The sequence below is a fragment of the Myotis daubentonii genome, chromosome 9, assembly GCF_963259705.1.
Source record: "Myotis daubentonii chromosome 9, mMyoDau2.1, whole genome shotgun sequence".
NCBI lineage: Eukaryota > Metazoa > Chordata > Mammalia > Chiroptera > Vespertilionidae > Myotis > Myotis daubentonii.
In genome coordinates this window covers 16,117,264-16,130,596 of record NC_081848.1, presented here as the reverse complement: position 1 = coordinate 16,130,596, position 13,333 = coordinate 16,117,264, and the positions used below count along the sequence as shown (strand labels likewise).

Genomic DNA, 13,333 nt, shown 5'->3' with positions numbered 1-13,333 from the left:
CCTTGACCGGAATCAAGCCTGCGACCCTTCAGTCCGCAGGCTGACACTCTATCCACTGAGCCACGCCCGTTAGGGCCCTTGAAAATATTCTTGAACAAAAATAATTTCCTACAAAAAAAGTACTTAATTTCTTATTTAGAACTGCATATCACCCTTACACGAAATTCATTTACAGAGGTGATTATACCAGTATTAGTGTGTTCTAGCCATTGCTTGGGATGAACTTGTCTAAAATGATGTTAGAAAAGGGCAGAATGTCAAGAGCCCAGGACTAGGATTTCCGTGGACCTCTGACTTTGTTAACTAGCCTTAGTACTTTGTGCAAGTCACTTACCTGAACCTGCATTTCCTTATTAGAAGAATGAGGGATTGTGACACCTATGTTGGGCAGGGGGAGGAAGAGCTGTTATGAAAATTATATAATGTAGATACAGTGGTTGAATAGTGAGCATTCTACAACTACTCTCTCCATTCACCACCCTTGTCCTTGCCTTTGGCCTATTTCTTTATTTGCAAAATGGAGCTTAAAAATTCTTGTCCTTTTTGTTTCACTTAGGGAATCACATGGCATTATATAGGTAAAAGTGCATTATTATTGCTATTAAATACAGTCTTAACACTGAGCTAAACATAATAAACATATTTCGGTGTCTATTAGAGGTTTTAAGCCTATGGCTCTGTGAACTTGGATAGGGAAAAAGGTTACATCTTTACATATTTCCTTTCATTATGAAAGTGGGCAGCGGTAGCAATTAGCAGTAGCAGAGACTGTTTCCAATAGAAATTGCAGATCCATTACTGTTGCAGATATCTTAAAACGACATTCATACTCATCATTACTTAGAAGTTTAATTATTAGGCCCACTAATAGATATTGTCTAAAGATTAATAAAGAAGCACATATATTACTATTTTATAAATTTGTGCTTTTTATATTTTGATAATTTCAATGTAATTATTTTTGGTGTTATTTTAGTGTGCATTTTAAGTGTCATTTGATTGATTGATTTTTGAGAGAAAGGAAGGGAGAGAGAAACATTGATTTGTTATTCCACGTGTTTGTGTGTTCATTGGTTGATTCTTGTATGCGTCCTGACCAGGGATTGAGCCCACAACCTTGGTGGGACAGTGCTAACCAACTGGCCTACCAGGCCAGGCCTACTGTGTGCATTTTAAAAAATACTTTCCTGGGAAGAGCTTCGCAGGCTTCTCCAGAGGGGCCTGTGGTGGCAGAAGATTAAGAACTTTTTTTTTTTGTAGATGCTGTTATTGTGTTGATTTGACTGCCAGAGTCACCTTATTAATTCAGTTTATTGGCAGAGGAATTCTTTCGTCATATTTTTAGTCTGTGGAGAGACCAAAATTGTGTTCAGAGATTTCTTTTGTGTCGAGAAAAAAGTACAAAAACAAAAAAATTTACAGGTAGGTTTGGGTAAAAGACAGGAAAAATTACATTTAGGCTTGGGGAAAAGAATATCAAGAGTAAAATGAGGCAGCCCGGTAAAAATTATCGAAGCTTTAATGTAGGCCTAGTATGGAGTAGACTTAACACCTGTTTTACCTCCTGACAGGTGGGAAAGAGCCTGTTTTGCTGCTGACTTACTAGAGCTCAGGGTGTTGAGTACGAGGCTGTTTTTCCATTGTGTGAGGTAGAGAGGAGGCTGTTTTAGGGTCCCCGTTAGAGTTAAAGGACAAAGAAGAGAATGTTTTATTTATAAAATGTGACACATTCAGTGTTGAGGACATATTCATACATGAACTTTTCTGGAAGTGGGACATGTCTTCTGGCAGCATCTCTTAATTTTTGGTTATTTTGCTGCCATGATTGTGTTTCATTGCTTATGGGGAGTCAGTAAGGACAAAAGGTAGGGTAAGCCCACTCTAAGAAATTTATGAAGAGTGGGAGGAGGGAAGAATAGTTGATATTTATTATATATCTTCGATATACAGTGGCTTAGGTGATTATATATTGCCATTTTTTAGAAAGGAAAGAAAGGAAGACGCTGACAGTATTCAAGATGACTCAATTGGAGGTGGAACCCCTATGACATGTGTCTAGGTATCATGTCTTTTCATGTGACATTTGTCTGTTCTACTAACAAATGATGCCAGTTTCAAGAACAATATACTAATACAATCAGAAGTTCTAGAAATGTCCAGTTGAGGTTAAATAATTTTGTGATATATTTTTCAATAATCACTTAATTGGCTAAAAACGTAGGTTTTAATTACATATATACCCAGCCTCATCCTAAAAAATACAAGGCAGAATTCTTATCTGTATCATAGTATACTAGAGGCCCAGTGCATGGATTCGTCCACTGGTGGGGTCCCTTGGCTTGGCCTGCAGGGATCGGGCCCAAACCGCCCAGTGCATGGATTCTTCTAGGGCAGTGGTCGGCAAACTGCGGCTCGCGAGCCACATGCGGCTCTTTGGCCCCTTGAGTGTGGCCACGAAGTTTCAATTGCACTGTATGTGTGCGCCTGCACGTGGTATTTTGTGGAAGAGCCACACTCAAGGGGCTGCAGTTTGCCGACCACTGGTCTAGGGCATGTCTGGCCCATCTCACCCAGTCCCGTTTGGTCAGACCCCAACAGCAAGCTAACCTACCAGTCAGAGCGTCTGCCCCTGGTGGTCAGTGTGCATCATGCAACTGGTGGAACGGTGGAATGAACGGTCGGACACTTAGCATATTAGGCTTTTATTATATAGGACTAGAGGCCCAGTGCATGGATTCATGCACTGGTGGGGTCTCTCAGCCTGGCCTGTGCCCTCTAGCAATCCGGAACCCCTCAGGGGATGTTGGAAACTGGCAGTCTGACATTCCCTGGGGGATGTAGTAGTGCGTGAAGCAACAGGTGGCAGGTGGCTGGGGCGCCGCTCCCGCTCATCCAGGCCCTGCTGCACCTGCTGCTGCCACTGCTCAGTAGCACTGCTGCGGAGGTGGGAGGGGGGAACAACTCATGCCACCACAGCTGCATTCGTCAGCCATGAGCCCGCCATCTGGCGCCCGTCGGTCAGCTGAGTGGTGCTCCCACTGTGGAAGCACACTGACCATCAGGGGGCAGCTCCTGCAGTAAGCGTCTGCCCCCTGGTGGTCCATGCACGTCATAGCTACCAGCTGGTCATCTGATCATCCAGTCATCTGGTCGACCCGTCGCTTAGGCTTTTCTATACATAGATAAGCTAGTAACTGATATGTAAGCAATTTAGGGAAATAAATTCTCATCTGATTTTTAAAATGAGGAAGACAGGTTAGTATATGATAGAACTCTGGATTCTACGTGTCAAAAAGACGTGTTCACTTATTACCCATGTGATTTAGGAAAAATCACTTTTATGCACGTTTCTATAACGTATCCACGAGGCGACCTGTCTTACTGTCTCCTAATTTTTGTTAGTAGAAAATTGATGTATAAGAACATACAACTATGAAGTATTCTATAAATATAAGGCATTGTTGAATAATCACTCTATATTCAACTGTTAAATGAGGTAGAACCACATTTTTCTCATATAACTTACAATTAACTGCAGTAAAATAGGGTGAAGGCTAACTAGAACTGTTAAGAGAGAACACTAGCCTGAAAATACACATTTTTAGAAGCTTCTTTTAGAAGTTAACTGAATCTGTATTTGCAAAAGCTTTGGTTAGTTCCTTCACTTCCCACAGTTTATTTAGATCAGTTAGGCTTGTTGGAGATTTAAAAAATGTAATTAACTTGTGTAAAAACCTGGTTCGTGTGTATTGATGTATCATATACTTTTATGTCATCAGAGTTCTTTTTAAATCTAAAACTTTAATAATGTATTATTTTGCTTCAAAGGTCTTTTCCAATAGAGTAGTTGTTCTCAACTTTCTGGCCCTTTAAATACAGTTCCTCATGTTGTGACCCAATCATAAAATTATTTTCGTTGCTTCTTCATAACTGTAATGTTGCTACTGTTATGAATTGTAATGTAAATATCTGATATGCAGGATGGTCTTAGGCGACCCCTGTGAAAGGGCCGTTCAACCGCCAAAGGGGTCGCAACCCACAGGTTGAGAATCGCTGCAATAGAATATAACTTGAAGTAATTCTGATATTGAAAACATGGGTAAATTATTTCTTAAAGGAAAAGAACACAATCCTACCATTAATATTTGAGTGATAACGTAGCTTCAGAAATTCTGCATACCCACACACTTGTTATTTATTTACCTGATTAGAGATATTAGATACCCATTATGTATATAAGAAGAACTGCTGAATGAAAATATAAAATGGGAAAGAAATAATGGCTAATACTTTTCCAGAGTTTAGAAAAGCCACAGTTGTCAGAAAGCTTACCTAATTTTGAATAAGGAAAATAAAAGTAATTCTGAAGAACACTTCCATTCCCCCAAAAAATATCTTAAAAGGGAAGCAGAGATGAAAGGCATGTATTACCTCAAAGGAATGAGTTAAATTGACAGCGGACTTCTCATCAGCAGTAACAGATCCCAGAAAAAGAATATCTTCCAAATGCTGAGGGAGTAACCGTCAGTGTAAAATTCTGTATGCAATTAAGTTACTACTTAGTGGAAAAGGAAAGTATCCGCTGGAAAGATGTAACACTTGTAAACCTATGCGCACCTAGTAACATAGCCTAAAGCGTATACATTTTACAAGAAGAAATTAATATCCACAATCAGACTTGGGAAAATTTAATCCATTTTTTTCTCAAATTGATTAAGTACCCTAAAATGAATAATAGTAGAAAGACTATAAATAAAACATTGAATACTTGGTCTAGCTTGATCTAGCTTATCAGATGCAGCAAATACGTTTTTATTTATGTGAAAGTAACTTTTTTTGGTAAAAAAACAAAACTAAACTAAACTGACCAAGTTCTAAACATAAAGGATATCTAAATGAACTATTTGACTATAGTATAGTAAACTTAGAATAAGTAATAAAAAGATAGCATTCTGCCCCCAGGACTCTAACCATTTCATTTGAAAACTTAAAGTTCTTAGTAGTGATTAGAAATTATAATTGGAAAAATGAAACATTTAGAGTTAAACAACCATGAAAAAGTACATATAAAAACATGTGGAAAACCACTATAATGACTTAGCAAAATATTGTGGATTCAAATAGCAGGTAAGATATTTTCTCAAAAAAAATATTCCTCAGACAAATTTATTTATGTGTTCTTAGAAACTCTCATTGTAATTCTCATGTTCTCTTTCTCTTGAGCATAAGAAATCCTCACGCCTGTTCTCTTTGTTTTGAACATGAAAGTTCAAGACTGGCACGTTGACCTGAAGTGCCCTTTTAGTACCCGTGAGTTTGGAAAGCTCAGAACTCATCTGATAAGAGGCAAAGAAATCTAGCACAGATCTGGTGCTAAAAAAAAATCACTAAAAAATAATACACTCTGGCTACACTGTAGATAGTAAAATATATCTAAAGGGTATAAATAAGCAAGACAGTCCTAATATTTTATATAAATGGGTAGTTGTGGCTTGGGATAAAAATTTTAGTGACAGTATAATACAGTGATTCAAAAAATGCTTATGTAATTTGGAAAATTTACTGTGATTCAGAAAGTTTTGATGCACTCATGTCTTGTGTCAAAAATTTTCTATGAAATACGAGATAAAGCAAACAATATTCTGACAAAATCAATAGTCTACAGTTTACGTATTTTAATATTTAACACATTGAGACGGATCACAAGAATTCTCACTTCAACATGCAATGGGTATTTAATTTTAAAGCATGCCTTTAACATATATGTAAAATGTTTTTTGTACTCATTCAATAGAAACTTATCTGGTCACTGGGTAAAGCTAGCAATAAAACTACTTGTTTGCAATGTGCTAAGTATACTAATAAATATATATTTGTTTATTTTACATATGCAGATAAAAATTATTTTAAAATATTCTAACTGGAGAAATAGAATCACTTTATATTTAGAGCTGCCTTATACTTGGACATGCTTAGTTTATGACCTTAATGCACATATTAGAAAAGAAAAAAGATTGGAAATTACTTAGGTAACCTTTCAATTTTAGGGATTAGAAAATGAGCCACAGAGTAAAGCTAACTAATGAGAACAAAAAAAAAATGAGGAAAAGGACACAAATTAACAAAGGAGAAAATCATATAAGAAACAACATCAAAACTGAAAGCTGGCCTTTAGACCAATAAACTAAGCAAACTTCTGGCAAAATTAATCAAACAAAATGGAAGGCAAAAGTGAAATGAAAAGAGGATTATACCTGCAGATGTAGTAGAGCTATGAAAAAACATGAGCGAATACAGTGAGTAATTTTCTAGAAATACTAGAGGCCCAGTGCATGAATTTGTGCACCAGTGGAGTCCCTCGGCCTGGCCTGCGGGATTGGGCTGAAATCGGCTCTCTTGACATCCTCCAAGGGGTCCTGGATTGCGAGAGGGCACAGGCCAGGCCAAGGGACCCCACTGGTGCACAATCGGGGCAGGGGAGTAACCGAGGGAGGGCTCCAGGGCATGTCCAGCCCGTCTCACTTAGTCCCGATTAGCCAGACCCCAGCCACAAACTAACATACTGGTCAGCGTCTGCCCCTGGTGGTCAGTGCACATCAGCAAGTGGTTGAGTGGCCTTAGCGTATCATTAGCATATTATGTTTTGATTGATTGAATGGATGACTGGACACTTAGCATATTAGGCTCTTATTATATAGGATATCATCAAGACTTTTATGGGAAAGCAGACTCAGCTATAGGGTAGGGGTTGAAGTGTTTTGGCTACTTTATATTTGAGATAATGTTTAGATGTTGAGCAAGCCAAGTTAGCCAAGCAAGTTTTGGAGAAATGTACAGATTTGGGGGTTATTAGCTTATAGATGACTAGAGGCCCGGTGCACAAAAATTTGTGCACTCAGGGGGGGGGGGTCCCTCAGCCCGACCTGTGCCCTCTCGCAGTCTGGGACCCCTCGGGAGAAAACGCCCTGCTGGCTTAGGCCTGCTCCCGGGTGGCAGAGGGCAGGCCCAATCCCTAGGTGCAGCCCCTGGTTGGGCTCAGAGCAGGGCTGATTGGATTGGGGAGTTGGGGCGCCGCCCCCTGTCATGCACAGAGCAGGGCGGATTGGGAGGTTGCAATGCCACCCTCAGTCACGCTCAGGGTAGGGCCGATTGGGGGGTTGGTGTACTGTCCCCTGTCACACTCAAGGCAGGGTCGATGGGGAGGTTGCGGCGCCACCCCCTGTCACGCACAGAGCAGGGCCAATCGGGGTTGGGGCGCTGCCCCGGGTCACTCACAGAGCAGGGCCCATCAGGGGGGTTGGGGCTCCATACCCTGTCACACACACAGAGCAGGGCGGATAAGGGGGTTGGGGCGCCGCACCCTGTCACACTCAGGGCAGGGCTGATGGGAAGGTTATGGCTCTACCCCATCACACACAGAGCAGGGCCCGTGGGGGGCAGTTGGGGCGCTGCCCTCTATCACCCACAGAGCAGGGCCCATCAGGGGGGTTGGGGCTCCGTACCCTGTCACACACACAGAGCAGGGCCGATCAGGGGGTTGGGGCGCCGCCACTGTCACACTCAGGGTAGGGCCGATCAGGGGGTTGGGGCGCCTTCCCCTGTCACAAACAGCAGGACGGATAGGGAGGTTGTGGCCCCACTCCCTGTCACACACAGAGCCGCAGGGCAATCGGGGGTTTGGGCACTGCTCCCTGTCACGCTGCTCCAGGGGCCAGGAGGCCTCGCGGCTCTGCTGATCCCGGTGCTGGGAGGCATATTACCCTTTTACTATATAGGATAGAGGCCTGGTGCATGGGTGGGGGCCGGCTGGTTTGCCCTGAAGGGTGTCCTGGATCAGGGTGGGGGTCCCCACTGGGGTGCCTGGCCAGTCTGGGTGAGGGGCTGAGGGCCGTTTTCAGGCTGGCGAGTGACTGAAGCCCCGAACTGCTCCTTTTTTCCTTTTTTTTTTTTTTTTTTTTTTATTCTTGGATTTATGGCTGTCACTGGAGCTGAGAGCCCGCTTTAGCTGTGAGACCTCGCTGCTGAAAGCAGGTTTCTGGCTTTGTTTACTTTCTGTATTTGAAACTTTGTTGCGACTCCAGCTCTGAGATCCCGGCTGACTGAAAACAGGTTTCTGGGGTTTTGTTTAGCTTCTATATTTGTAACAATGTTTCTTAGCAGCTCAGAGCCCAGCAGCGGCAGGCGGGGAACGTTGGAGTCCTCTGTCACTTAAGCAAGCAAGCCTCCTGTTCCTGTCAGTAGCTTGCCTGCCGGCCGCCGTCTTGGCTGGCAGTTAAATTGCATATCGCCCTGATTAGCCAATGGGAAGGGTAGCGGATGTACGGCTAATTACCATGTTTCTCTTTTATTAGATAGGATGTTAAGAGCAGATGCATAGAGGCTATTTTAAGACCTGAGATGATAAGGATCTGAACTAAGACAATGGTAGTGGGACAAAGGGTATAGAATTAGAAGACAGAACTGAAGTACGTTTAGGTCTGTGAAAGTAGGTGAGTTAGGAAATAAGGAGTTTAATAGATAAAAAATAATTTGGAAGGAAGTTCCCTCTGTAGGGAGGTTTATTGGCATGTGATTGGTTGAGTACAGTTTAGGGAAATTACCTTACTTCAGTGCTTTACCTTTATTTCAGGTTGGAGAATTTTCAGTTTTATTAATTATAGCATCTTTTTTTTAAAAAAAATATATTTTATTGATTTTTTACAGAGAGGAAGGGAGAGAGATAGAGAGTTAGAAACATCGATGAGAGAGAAACATCGATCAGCTGCCTCCTGCACACCCCCTACTGGGGATGTGCCCGCAACCCAGGTACATGCCCTTGACCGGAATCGAACCCGGGACCTTTCAGTCCGCAGGCTGACGCTCTATCCACGGAGCCAAACCGGTTTCGGCATAATTATAGCATCTTAAAAAGCAACTGGTAATATAATTTTGAAACACAAAATTAATTGTATATTAGTTTAGTTGAAGCTAGTATAATGAATAAAGTTTCTTGGCAAAGATACTACCAATATAAGCTAATTTCAAGTAATAATTTATCTGATATACTTCTTACTATAGATTTTCAAATTGGAATGGCAATCTTTTTTTTATGGACAGTGAATAATGATTAAGAATGTTTGATCTTTTGGTAGATTTGTAGGGTGAAAACCAATTTTTTAGATGTTTGTAAGAACATTTATCCTAAGTCGCAGTAGCATTATGGTTTTCCTGGATTAGGATTCACTTCTGTAGCCATAGGGGTGAAAAGATACAATTTTAGTTTTATCTACATTTCAGTGAAGGCCACTAATTTGTTGGTGAGTAGCATGCAAATTGCAATTGTGCAGACCATGACTGTTTTATAAAACTTAGGTGAATAAGCTTACTCGTGTATTTTCTCTATTGGATTTTTAAACTTTCAAAAAGAAAAAAATAATTTTCATTAAAAAGTTACCTTTTATAGTTGACATTAATCAGAATTTCCTTTGGTTTTTGGCAATACAGAGAAAAGGTTGGAAAGTATTTTTTAATTCAATTTTTTAACCTCTGAATCCATCTCTCCTCATCTTTACTCCCTGTGTCTAGCAGGCGGGGTCTGGGGGTGAACCTGACTCAGAGACAGCATTTGGCCCCAGAGCAATCTTGTTTCCTTGCTGTATGTTGTCTCTAACTAAAGTTTTAGTTGGTGATCAGTATGCTTTACCTTATGCTATTTGAGATGCATGCTATTTTAAGTCATAACTATAAATATTTTTAGAGAATGTGAAATGATAATAGAAAACATTGAAAATGGCAATAAAACAAGAGACTACTATGTTACTTTAACATTTTAAAATGTTTTAAGTTTTTAGAATTGTACCTGAAACATAATTTTATTAACCAGTAACTCCAATAAATTTCAGTAAACATTCAAAAAAGTAAAATATTTGAATTTTATTTTATACACGTTTAAATAAAAGCATTATATTAAAAATATAATAGATCAATTATGCTTTTTTTTTTTAACAGACGGTCACAATAGGATTTATAGAAGTGAAGAATTTTTAAAGAAGGTGACAAAAAGAGAAGGAAAATGCCGAAACCAGTAAGTATATTTTATTTTACTTTTGCCACTACTTAATAAATAGCACTAAGTTCCTTGTTTTGTTTTGTTTTAAATATTTATTTTTTATTGCTTTAGAGAGGAAGGGAGAGGGGGAGAGAGAAACATCAGTGATGAGACAGAATCGCTGATCAGCTGCCTCTTGCGTGCTCCATACTGGAGATCAGGCCAGCAACCTGGGCATGTGCTCTGACCAGGAATCAAACTATGACCTCCTGGTTCATAGGTCGACATTCAACCACTGAGCCATGCCAGCCCTGCAGTAAGTTCCTTTTGGAACAAGGCAAAGTATTGTGGTAGAATTGTTGGGAAGAAGAAGGCATTGATATTATTATTAACTGGTTTAGATTAATGTGGCTAAAGTGCAGTATTATGTGGGCCGGTGAAGAAGAGGTATGGTAATGTTGTAGTTAAGATTAAAATTCATGGGTTCTGCATCAAACTGTCCTAGTTCTTGTTTAGACTCTGTTACTTAATTTGAGTGTTTTGTTAGATTAGTTCAGTCTCTCCATTCTTAATTTCCTTATACATGAAATGGAGATACATATGGTGAGGATTTAGAAGAAGTTGTTCAGTGGTCAGTAAATAATAGGAGGAATGAGAGGTTCATTCATTATTATTTTTCTCATAATTCTGTTTTGTTTTTTAAAAAAATCCTCACCTGAGGATATCTTTTTTATTGCTTTCTAGAGAGAGTAGAAGGGAGGGAGAGAAGGGGGGGGGGGGTGGGGGAGAGAGAGAGAGAGAGAGAGAGAGAGCGAGCAACGTGAGAGAGACACATTGATCAGTTGCCTCCCTGTGTGCTCCTGCAACCGAGGTACGTGCTCTTTACCAGAATTGAACCCGAGACCCTTCAGTCCGAGGACCGATGCTCTAACCACTGAGAAACTGGCCAGGGTTCATAATTCTGCTTTTGATACTCATGATACCTATGCTGACATTAGATAGTCTTAGATATTTTATTTAAGGATAAATGTTCTTAAAGAAAATTGGGTTGTTGTTGTATTTTTGTAATTTCCTTTTGGCCAATTACCTTTTAAAAAAAATTTATTGGTTATAATTATTGGAATTTTCTGGTATGGATATCGCTTTGGAATTACTTTAAAGACTCAGCAGGTAACAAAGTGTTCATTTACTGTTTGAGGGAAAGAAGAATATAAAGAAATAAAAGTCATAACCATGAAAAAGGAAGAAGTAAATTTTTCTATTTTCAGATGATGACATGATTGTTTATGTAGAAAATCTTCAGAAAGAACAGCTACTAGAACTAATAACTGAATTTAAGATTGTTGGACAGAGGTTATATTATTAAAAATCGGTTGTCTTTGTTATATACTAGCAGTAAAATTTGAAAAATCATTTGCAGTAGCATCGAAGATATAAAATACTTAAAAATAAATTTATAGAAACTGTACAAGATCTCTATACTGAAAACTGAGAAAGTAAAGACTTAAAATGCACAAAAAAGTATATATTGTCTAGGTATGTCTGGAAAACATTAAGATGTCAGTTCTCCTTAAATGCAATGGTAGATTGAATACACTTTCAGTCATTTAAATCCCAGTAGGCTTCTTTAACTAAAATTGACTAGCTGGTTGTGAAATGTTTATGGAAGTGCCAAACCAAAATTTATATGGAATAGCTAAAGCAAGTTTTTATGTTTCTTTTATTACTATTAATTGAATTTATTGATGTGACATTGGCTCTCAAAACCATACAAGTCTCAAGTGTACAAACTCAACAAAATATCATCTGCGCACTGCATCGTGTGCCCACTGCCCCAAGCAAGCAGCAGTGTGGTGATAGCCAGAGGGAAAGGGGGGTAGGGGCTAGGTGGAGGTGGGCAAAGTGGGCAAAGGAGAGGAAAATGGGGACGCAATAGCTAAAGCAATTTTTAAAAAGAATCAAGTTGGAAAATTTAACACTCCTGAATTTTAATGCTTATTCAGAAGCTATGAAAATAAGAAAGTGTGATATTGTTGAAATAGGATCAGTGAAACAGCATATATTATGATGAAAATATTATTATGCTTTCAACAAGATTATCACACAATTCAATGGGGAAATTATCTCCAACAAATAGTGTTGGAACAAAAAGTTATCCATACAGTAAAACAAACGTTAACCTTTATCCCATATTATACACAAAAAGTTAGCTCTAAGTGGATCATGGACCGAAATTCACCATATTATAAAACTGCTAGAAGACATAAGAAAACGTTTTTGCAACCTTGGGGTAGGCAGAGTTTCTTATAGAACACAGAATGTTTGAATCATTTAAAAATAGTGGATTTCATCAAAATTAAAAACTTTTGCTCCTTGAAAAACCCTGTATTTTTTGGATCTAATGGGATTTAATTGACTGTAACTGCTGGGATTGAACTGACTCAATTTTACAGATTTTGGATTTAACAGACAAATTTCTGGTCCGTATATAATATGTGAAAATTAACACTGTTAATTTTAAAATGCTTTTAAGATTTGCTTATAATTAAAAGGTTATTTTTTGTTATTAATAACTTATTTTTAACAAATTTTAGTGAATAACATGTTGGAAAAAGCTCTGTAGTAATTTCACCAACATAAATAGATATTAATATCTTCAACTATAGTATACAGATTTAAGTCCACGAGTCACCCCACGGCGACTGGCAGTGGTAGCAGCAGCGGGGTGATGGGCGCAGCGCCTTCCTCTGATCGGCTCAGTCACCTCCCACAGAGGGAGGCCAGAGGCAGCAGCAGTGGCGGGGTGATGGGGCCTGCCCCTGACCTCATGATTGGCCCAGTCGCCTCCCTTGGGGAGCGGGCCTAAACCGTCAGTAGGACATCCCCTGAGGGCTCCTGGACTGTTAGAGGGGCTGGTGGGCTGAGGGAACCCCCACCTAGTGCACAAATTTTCGTACACCGGACCTCTAGTCCTATATAACAAAAGGCTAATATGCAAATTGACCCAATGGTGGACCGACTGGTCACTATGGCACGCACTGACCACCAGGGGGCAGACACTCAATGCAGGAGCTTCCCCCTGGTGATCAGTGCGCTCCCATGGGGAGCGCCGCACAGCCAGAAGCCGGGCTCAGAGCTGGCAAGCACAGCAGCGGTGAGGGGAGCAGTTATATAGGATAACTGCTTTGTTGCTATAGCAGCATAGTTGAGTAGATGCAGCAGACTGTATAGTCTGCAAAGCTTAAAATATTTACTCTTTGGTCCTTTACAGAAAAAGTTTTTTGGCCCCTGGTTTATATAAACAGA

At 39.9% G+C, this 13,333-nt stretch overlaps 1 protein-coding gene and 1 long non-coding RNA gene across 4 annotated transcripts in view; one reads left to right on the top strand and one right to left on the bottom strand.

The window, feature by feature from the left end:
• LOC132240607 (uncharacterized) overlaps window positions 1-13,333 on the bottom strand; it is a 419,797-nt gene that overhangs the window by 118,795 nt on the left and 287,669 nt on the right. The gene's annotated exons all lie outside the window — the stretch shown is intronic.
• The window catches only part of RDX (radixin), a 93,099-nt gene that overhangs the window by 6,504 nt on the left and 73,262 nt on the right, over window positions 1-13,333 (top strand). For all 3 annotated transcript variants that reach the window (XM_059708007.1, XM_059708010.1, XM_059708008.1), the window contains exon 2: window positions 9,988-10,063. In XM_059708007.1, coding sequence (XP_059563990.1) covers window positions 10,052-10,063 — 12 coding nt within the window. In that variant the 5' untranslated portion in view covers window positions 9,988-10,051. The remainder of the gene's footprint in view (window positions 1-9,987; window positions 10,064-13,333) is intronic.